We start from the raw sequence: 9,635 nt of genomic DNA on the forward strand, positions 1-9,635 counted from the left end.
CTCGTAACTCCACCTCACAGTGCTTGCTGTCTTCTCTGAAAGAGAAGGACCTGAAAACAGCAGCTTCCTGACTCACCACCAGGTCTAACGGTTTTATACCATCAAGGACCCTCAGCGCATCGCTCGAGACAGTCCGGTAGGCACAATTAAGTTATACGAAGGGCAGCAATTCTCTGTATTGAGCTCAACTTCCTCACCATAGCACTGTTCTGCGTTATCTTCCACCAAGCACCGCAAGCGTAAGCCACTACTCTGACAATACATCCATTGTAGATAGTCCTTGACCGGGACAGGCGAAAATAAACCACCTAATGTGGTATTCTAGGGCAATAAAAACCTGTATAGACTAGTAGCACTCTGTAGCTTTGGCCATGGCCGCCACTGTGGGCGCGAATTTTTTTTTGAAAATAGGAAAAAGCACGGGTGACGTCGCGTGACGTAGCACTGCCATTACTCTATACCTGGTTATTTCCTCTTACAAAAGACTGTATATATACAAACATGAATCGTCGCGCACCAAAATTCGAAAATGGTCTTGAAACTTGACTAGTTTCGTTCCTTAGTGAGAAATTTATTTCGAAAACTTTTAAAACGCATCTTTTCGATTAAACAAATATAAACAGTTAATAACATTATGATTAACAAAGTTCTGATTTTGTAGTAGTACAAGTAGAGTAATTTCGACCAACACCTGTCTTTTGATTAGCTTAAATGATGACGTCCAAATGGTGGTATATAGTTCGTTATTTATGCTAGAAATAAATACATTAATGATACAAATAATAAAATTCCTTTTTATCCGTTGTTGTCTTTAGAAAAATCACAAAGAAATCTTTAAAACGACCAAAAATTAAGCAGTTTTAAATTTTATAAAATTTTTCAAAAAAGGTACAGTGATATTTGGTATTTGACATTGTACCGAAAAAATATATTTGTACCAATGGTACCAACGCCCGTGACGCCCACTTTTAAGCTATTATTCGTTATCGAATGTTTAGTAGATCAATAGTTATTAACAAGTTAAATGATTTTGGCAGCCGTTGTACATGATGGCGGGTTTTCCCTACCCTGTAGAGCGCGGGAGACTATATCACTTGAAAAAGCGCTTTCTAATCTATCATCATTCAAAATTTAATAACTGTTACAATGCTTGTCCCCGTCAAACTACGGAATTCACCAATTATTTTTCTATTATTAATTATGGTCGCCATTTTCCAAGATGGCGAATTACCCCCCCCCCCCCCAACGTGAAAGAGAGCATTCGAATCTATCAACAACTAAATTGTCACTTCATATTGCAAATAAATTTTAACTTTAATAACCTTTGACTTACCATTACATTGAAATTCCAAACTAAACACAGTTTCATAGTTATAAGAAAGATTTAACATAATTAAATTAACATTCATAAATGTTAATTAATCGGAAGTATACAATTTTACACTTAGATATTTAATCGACCAGTGTGCAAACGTTGTGGAAATATAGTTTAAATTGGCGCCATCTAGTAGAAATAAATGAGTCAAAATCGAACCTCTAATGGCCTAACTCTAAATGATGGTGTCATAAGTACTACGAAATTTTTAATATTTATTTAATGTTTAACCAATGTTAAATATTTAGAAACCCTAAATTTCAGATATATTTCTATCGAATTTTCTTGCAAATCAACACTTTAAACCTTAAAGGAGAACTGTCACCACCCGAAAATTGGCTAAAAACCATTTAAATGGATAGAGGACGTCCGAAAATGGTTATACGAAAAATTTCATGTTAATATTTCCAGTATTTGATTTATTATAAAACACCAAATTTCGTGTTTTATCCCCCCCCCCCCCGACTCGAGAGGCTCAGAACCGCTTGGTTGAACCTACTTGCAGCGCCATCTCGTGAACGAAATATCCCCCCCCCCCCCGGTTTTATCGTTTTTTGGTCGGAAATGCCGTCTGCTACGCCATTATCCTTGCCTTTTTAACCTAGTTATATTGGTAGATTGTACTTAATCGTGTTTTTAATATGCCTTACACGCCGCCCTTTCTCAAATTTTTGCCGCTTCATTCTTTTGGCGCTGCACGTAGGTTCAACCGCGATTTCTGAAACTTTTGAAGCCGTTTGATGTAGGTTGCGGGAAAAGTAGCGTAACCTTTTAAATACTTTTCCAATAACTATAAAATTTCAGGGACATAATTATTAATATATTTTCTATCTTTCTGTAAAAAACCTCGTAAATTTTGATTTTGGTGACTGTTCTCCTTTAACGCTGATCCCACTGCGTATCTAAAGCATTTGAAACACCTGTTGAAGTCATAGTTGAAGTGTAGAAATTTCGTATTATCGTGAAAACGCCATAATAACATAAATACAAAATTTACTTTAAAAACTAATACTTTTTTATTGCGGTTAAAATAAAATACTCTACAAAAAATTCGTTAATTCGCTGTTAATACTTAGTATTTGACATAAATTAGTATGAAAGTGTGTTTATGGTACAAGATCAGTTTTAATACGTTATATCAAGAATGTATTTATTCATACTTGAGAGGATCCAAGTTATACCATGGTCTAGTTCCACCTCCTCATGCCAAGTTTATGATATAAAATGTAGTTACATATTTTCTCTAAGTAATAGTTTTTAAGACTCACTATACGATTTTTTTGGCAAGCAATATTTTTACACCGAAACATCATTAATGGTAGCTTGCGAAGGTTCATATTTCTTATTTACCCCGTCCCCCGTGTGTCTTTCAACTTCGTCAAACCGTGGACTAAGAATCTAAGGGGACTCACTGTTCCCGATATTTTGACCGAGGGGCAGGGCACTTCCATTTTGGGTGCGTCTTAATCATAGTAAAATGATTAAATCAGGGTAATCGTGATTAAATCATGGTAATCAAGATTAGAAAATCTAATCACGATTTAAACGAGATTTAATCATTCTAATCATGATCTAATCTTTTTAATCAGGATTTAATCATTTAAACGATATTTAATCATTCTAATCATGATCTAATCTTTTTAATTAGATTTAATCATTCTAATCAGATTTAATTATTTTAATCACGATTTAATCAATATAATCGGTTGAATAGATAATTTATCATTAAAATCAAAACTAAAGTACGATTTAATCATACTAATCACGATATATTTTTTTAATCAGGATTTAATCAGGATTTAATCATTTTAAACAGATTTAATCATTTTAATCAGATTTAATCATTTAATCATGATTAAATCAGATTTAATCATTTAATCATGATTAAATCAGATTTAAACATTCTAATAATGATTAAACGTGATTTAATCAACTTAATCGTGATTAAATTGAATTTAATCAAAATAATCACGATTAAATCGGATTTAATCTTTTGAGGGGTGCGTCGTTAATCAAGGAAGTGACCTGCCCCTCGATTTTGACACGGTAGGCGTGGCCTAAATCAGAAGGCTTACTGAGGTACGCCAGCCTCTTGGAAGCGCCTCAAGAATTATGTTCAACTATCACTAATGCGAGATGCTTAGTCAAGGCTTAGGCGAGTAAGTTAGGTTAGGCTTAGTTCCTTAATTTTTTTAAGCATAGAAATGAGATGGATTCTAATGAATTTGATTAAAAAACCTCAGCCATACGCGGCTTACTGTTTTTTTTATTTAACACAATGGTTAATTACCATTACTTAAACTTTTAAAGAACCAATTTCAAAAATTAATTTTTCAAAACTTACTAAGCCTCATCATTTAAAAGACAACAACGGCGCCATTTTGTCAAAATTGAACGTGAACACTCCAGCTTCTCAACGAAACTTCGCCGGAAATCGACTTCTGTGACGCCAAGTTTGTCCACATTGATTTTCATTAATTTTATCGCGTGCTTTTAAAAGTCCCCTTAAATTCTTGAACCATGCCCATGGTCAAACCAAAGATAATATACACCTCGTACCCTAGATTCGAAATCAATGTCTGGCGCGTAGTGCATAACGTTTACCCACTTCCTGCCGGAACTCCGAAAACATTAGCTCAATAGTTACAATGGTAACCAACTATAAATAAAACTACGGCCAACTTTGATGGCGCGCTGTTCGTGCAACAGCGCGTCATCAATGTTGGCCGTGATCGATGAAGACCGATATTTCGGAGGTAAGTGGGTAGAAAACTGTCAATCATAATTCGGATCTAGTTTACGGAGTTCTATTTTATCTTAAGCAATCGTAAGAAGTAACTTTTAGGTAACCAATGAGGTACTAGACCGATCTGATTGACTCATAAGGGGAGGGGCATACCGGCAGACCGGGAGGTGGTTTTTTAATAAACGTTAAAAATCGACTCAACCTTTTCAGGAATTCGGGGCATTATAAAATTCCCTCCCCTCATTTTTCTAACCACGTGTTATACGTAGTGTGAAATACAGTGGTTTTTGAAGAATTATCCCACTAAAGGTATACCCGCTTTGGTAGTGCTTTAATTTCTCATATCTACAAGAACCCTTTCGTGAATCTAAAACCACCTACAACATTATTTATAAATTATATTTGAATAAATATCCGAACTATAGTTAAAATAATTAATTTATAGCTCGGATATTGTTGTTTATACGTTACTTAAGGGTGCATTTAAAAAATAAACACTAAATATGAAACAATAAAGGTTTCAAGAGAGAAAACCTCTTCAGGGCGGGCACGCTTCCTCTAATAGAAGAATTGGGTGTTTCCGCTATCGTTCTAGACTAGCGCCATGAGCGAGAAAAGAGGGAAGCTATGGCGCACCCTACCAAACCAGGAGGGGTCTACTCCATTTAAGTATAAATAAATACGTTCTTGGTTTTATTATTTGGATTAAAAGGGCGCCATTGTTTAATTCGGTTAGGACTTGGACGAGACGCATACGCCTTGGTGTTTAAGGTACACCTTCATTTTCTTGGAGCAAGATTCCCTTCGCAGTTGGCACTCGTTGGGATACGTCACGCCGTTGCTGGCGCAAACAGGCTGGTAGCCGACGGGGCAGCGGCTGACGCATTCGCATTCCGCTTGACCCGTCCTTTCGTTGACCTGGCAGTCCGCGTTGTAAGGACAGTACTTTTTCTCGCAGGGCTCTGAAACGTCAGAAATTGGTTCTTACGCCAACTTTATTCAACTATTTTATTTGGAATTTCCAGGACATACCATCCAAGACGATGGATCTCTTATACGGCTCCCCTGTGGATAGGAATATATTTCATTTTTAATTCTATAAATGACCGCAAATCGCAGCTTACAATTTGCCAAAAAGCTATAATTATCTTTAAAGTTAATTGTGATTAAACCTTAAATATTTAACATCATTTGTTAAAAAAAAACCAACAAACACTTACAAACCAATATTTACCTTCGATGTTCGACTAAAATCAATACTTACCTTCGACTAAAACAAATATTTATCTTCGAAGTTCGACTAAAATCAATATTTACCTTCGACTCAAACAAATATTTACCTTCGAAGTTCGTCGAAAATCAATATTTATCTTCGACTAAAACCAATATTTACCTTTGAAGTTCGTCGAAAATCAATATTTACCTTCGACTAAAACCAATATTTACGATTGAAGTTCGAATAAAACCAATATTTACCTTCGACTATAACCAATATTTACCTTTTTAGTTCGACTAAAACAAATATTTACCTTCGATGTTCGACTAAAATCAATATTTACCTTCGAAGTTCGACGTAAATCAAAATTTACCTTCGAAGTTCGACTAAAATCAATATTTACCTTCGACTAAAACCAATATTTACGATTGAAGTTCGAATAAAACCAATATTTACCTTCGACTAAAATCAATATTTACCTTCGAAGTTCGACGTAAATCAAAATTTACCTTCGAAGTTCGACTAAAATCAATATTTACCTTCGACTAAAACAAATATATACCTTCGAAGTTCGACTAAAATCAATATTTACCTTCGACTAAAACAAATATTTACCTTCGACTAAAACAAATATTTACCTTCAAAGTTCGACTAAAATCAATATTTAAGTTCGAAGCTCGACTAAAATCAATATTTACCTTCGAAGTTCGACGTAAATCAAAATTTACCTTCGAAGTTCGACTAAAATCAATATTTACCTTCGACTAAAACCAATATTTACGATTGAAGTTCGAATAAAACCAATATTTACCTTCGACTAAAATCAATATTTACCTTCGACTAAAACAAATATTTACCTTCGAAGTTTGACTAAAATCAATATTTACCTTCGAAGTTCGACGTAAATCAAAATTTACCTTCGAAGTTCGACTAAAATCAATATTTACCTTCGACTAAAACAAATATATACCTTCGAAGTTCGACTAAAATCAATATTTACCTTCGACTAAAACAAATATTTACGATTGAAGTTCGAATAAAACCAATATTTACCTTCGACTAAAATCAATATTTACCTTCGACTAAAACAAATATTTACCTTCGAAGTTTGACTAAAATCAATATTTACCTTCGAAGTTCGACGTAAATCAAAATTTACCTTCGAAGTTCGACTAAAATCAATATTTACCTTCGACTAAAACAAATATATACCTTCGAAGTTCGACTAAAATCAATATTTACCTTCGACTAAAACAAATATTTACCTTCAAAGTTCGACTAAAATCAATATTTACCTTCGAAGCTCGACTAAAATCAATATTTACCTTCGAAGTTCGACGTAAATCAAAATTTACCTTCGAAGTTCGACTAAAATCAATATTTACCTTCGACTAAAACCAATATTTACGATTGAAGTTCGAATAAAACCAATATTTACCTTCGACTAAAATCAATATTTACCTTCGACTAAAACAAATATTTACCTTCGAAGTTTGACTAAAATCAATATTTACCTTCGAAGTTCGACGTAAATCAAAATTTACCCTCGAAGTTCGACTAAAATCAATATTTACCTTCGACTAAAACAAATATATACCTTCGAAGTTCGACTAAAATCAATATTTACCTTCGACTAAAACAAATATTTACCTTCAAAGTTCGACTAAAATCAATATTTACCTTCGAAGCTCGACTAAAATCAATATTTACCTTCGAAGTTCGACTAAAACCAATATTTACTTTCGACTAAAACAAATATTTGCCTTCGAAGTTCGACTAAAACAAATATTTACCTTCGAAGTTCGACTAAAATCCATATTTACCTTCTAATAAAACAGATATTTACCTTCGAAGTTCGACTAAAACCAATACTTACCTTCGACTAAAACCAATATTTACCTTTGTCTGAAACCTACAATTACAAATAAACTTTGGTTATCTAAACCCGGTTTTATAGGCGTAGTATGAAAAGGCTATAAGATGATTACGTGTGAAAAATATTTTTAAATAAACGTGATAAACTTCGGTCTACAAAGAGCCACGTAGCGACCAACGCGAGAAGCTCATAAGATGCTGGATATTAGTTTGCTAAGCAGATGATTTGTACTTTAAAAATTGCCAATTGGTGTTTTTATAAATTAAAGTGGCCTTCTTGTTTGATTGTTGCTACTACGTCACAACTTTAGCTTTGGTAATATTACGAGCGCGCGCTTAAGGCGCGAGACACCTCGGATTTTCACGTGCGCCTGCAAACCGCGCGTGTCAAAACTATGACATCGTAACGTTAGAGCAACATACAAACAAGTTCGGCAAGCGTAGCTGAATTTATAAATAGAACTATTGTTTGCTTATCAGACGATAATCCATCAGTTTCTGAGCTTCTCGTGTTGGCCACTATGTGGCTCTTTATAAACCGAAAAGGTTAATTGAAAAATAACGCAGTGAAGGTAGTTTTTGCGTCTTTAAGCGGTTTGGCGGTACACACAGCTCCCATATACGCTCCAATGAGCCGGCGAAGGTACATATGTTTGGACACTTGCATACTTCTACAAAAAAGACAGAGTTTACCTTTGACTACGGCCGCTACACGCTCCAAATTGGGCAGAGTGATCCTGAGCAAGGACTGATCCAACTCGATCCTACCGTTGGGCGCGATCTTCAGAAGGAATATCCTGCTATCTTTGGGCCGGACCATACTGTCGCAAATGTCCTCGGATCCGAGTCCGTATATTCTTAACGACTTTCCAGGTTGCACTTGCTGGACTATCCCCGAATGAGCTGAATCGGGAGGCCCCTTGATGATCCTCTTGATGACGACATGGGCTCCGAACTGTTCGAACTTTTCGTGTCGGTCCACTTTCTCGACCGTCCCCGTCACGATAATGGGCGATTCTTCTTCCCGTATATTGCGTCTCTCATCCCGGCAGTCTCGGTAACCGAAGCGCTCCCCGGCGGCGAAAACACCCAGCGAGGACGCGATAACCAAGGCCAGAAGCGCCTTTTCCCCGGTTACAGCGCCTGTTTTCATCTTCGCTTTTTCAAAAGAGCTGGAGATACAAATTTACGAAGACGTTTTTCCGCGGACCGAACCCTGAACTGGAAATGTTTATTTTCGGGTCTGCGAGTAAACAGTTGAGCGGGTGCTGTGGGACTTGTCTTCCGATAATTCTAACGTTTTTTCGACAGCTTTTAAGCGGCTCTTTTGGTTATACCGTCAGATTTCTAAAGGGCCGATTCTTGTTTCTCTTAGAAGGAAATTTTTGAACAAGGGTGTTTCGAAGGAAGAGTGGGTGTTAAGATTAGTTTTGCCTGCTTTTTTTTCTATCGAGGTGTGGGAACCTCCTAAACTCGCTTTTAAAATTTGGCGCACGCGTCTGCGTACTCGCTGCGTTTTCGACAGCGATGCCAACGGCTTATATTGACCATAAAAAGACTTCTTTCCATTATACAATTATTCGAACATATTCACGGCGCATTGCGCTCCCCGATAAATATATAATTACTGTATTTTTTATACGAAGTTTTTACGGTTTATTTACTTTTGGATTTTACCTGATTTTTAATTAATTTAAATATTTAATTTAATTAGTGTCTTAAACCCAACTCTAGCAATTCCCGTTCTTCCGCTACAACCAGAGGTTTATAAAATATAGTACATGCGTCGAGCTTAGAAAAATAACGCCATCTGCTTTAAAAGGACCACAGCATTGTTTGAGTTTCGAGAATATGACTTTAAAAATACCAAAATTTTACTGGTCGTATCCGCTAAGACGAGGAGCAAGACTAAATGTACAAGGATATAGCAGACGACTTTGGAAATTTAAATACTTTTACGCTGATTATTGCAGCTGTTGTAGAATAAGAGAGTTTCAATAACCGCACCGCCATCTATCGGTTTTAAAAATAGCTATTAAGATGGTACTTGTTGTCACAACAAAGGGAAGCCTAAGCTGACGTCATAGGTCACGCTGAGGTATGACGTGACGTCAAAGTATCATTTTGGATTAATAATAAGTAGCTCCTACTATTATTTATCCAAGGTATCATCCTCGTCTGCTTTTTCGTCTAATTGCGCGTGTGTCAAATATTGTTGAAAATCGCTTATTTTGAAGGAAATCAGTGAAAACGCGTTTTTTTATCTAAAATTTAAATATTAGTATACTTCAAAAAAGAAGCGAGTGTTTATAATAGTAAATTTTACGTTCCTATAGCTGAATAACACTATTATCAATCCAAGGCTTCACGGCCAAAACTTTACGTGCCAAAGTTTATGATATAAAATGTCATTACATATTTTC

At 35.6% G+C, this 9,635-nt stretch overlaps 1 protein-coding gene across 1 annotated transcript; it reads right to left on the minus strand.

Annotated features, from left to right (window-relative positions):
• Positions 1–4,693: 4,693 nt before the first annotated feature.
• On the minus strand, positions 4,694–9,343 carry LOC149925907 (agrin). Its single transcript, XM_090161570.1, has 3 exons — positions 7,906–9,343; positions 5,154–5,186; positions 4,694–5,083 (listed from the first exon to the last, which is right to left on the minus strand). Exons 1-3 carry the CDS (start codon positions 8,363–8,365, stop codon positions 4,854–4,856), a joined length of 723 nt encoding a protein of 240 aa, XP_090017696.1. The 5' UTR covers positions 8,366–9,343; the 3' UTR covers positions 4,694–4,853.
• Between the last annotated feature and the right edge of the window lie 292 nt (positions 9,344–9,635).

The sequence above is a fragment of the Leiobunum rupestre genome, chromosome 10, assembly GCF_980474605.1.
Source record: "Leiobunum rupestre chromosome 10, qqLeiRupe1.1.hap1, whole genome shotgun sequence".
NCBI lineage: Eukaryota > Metazoa > Arthropoda > Arachnida > Opiliones > Sclerosomatidae > Leiobunum > Leiobunum rupestre.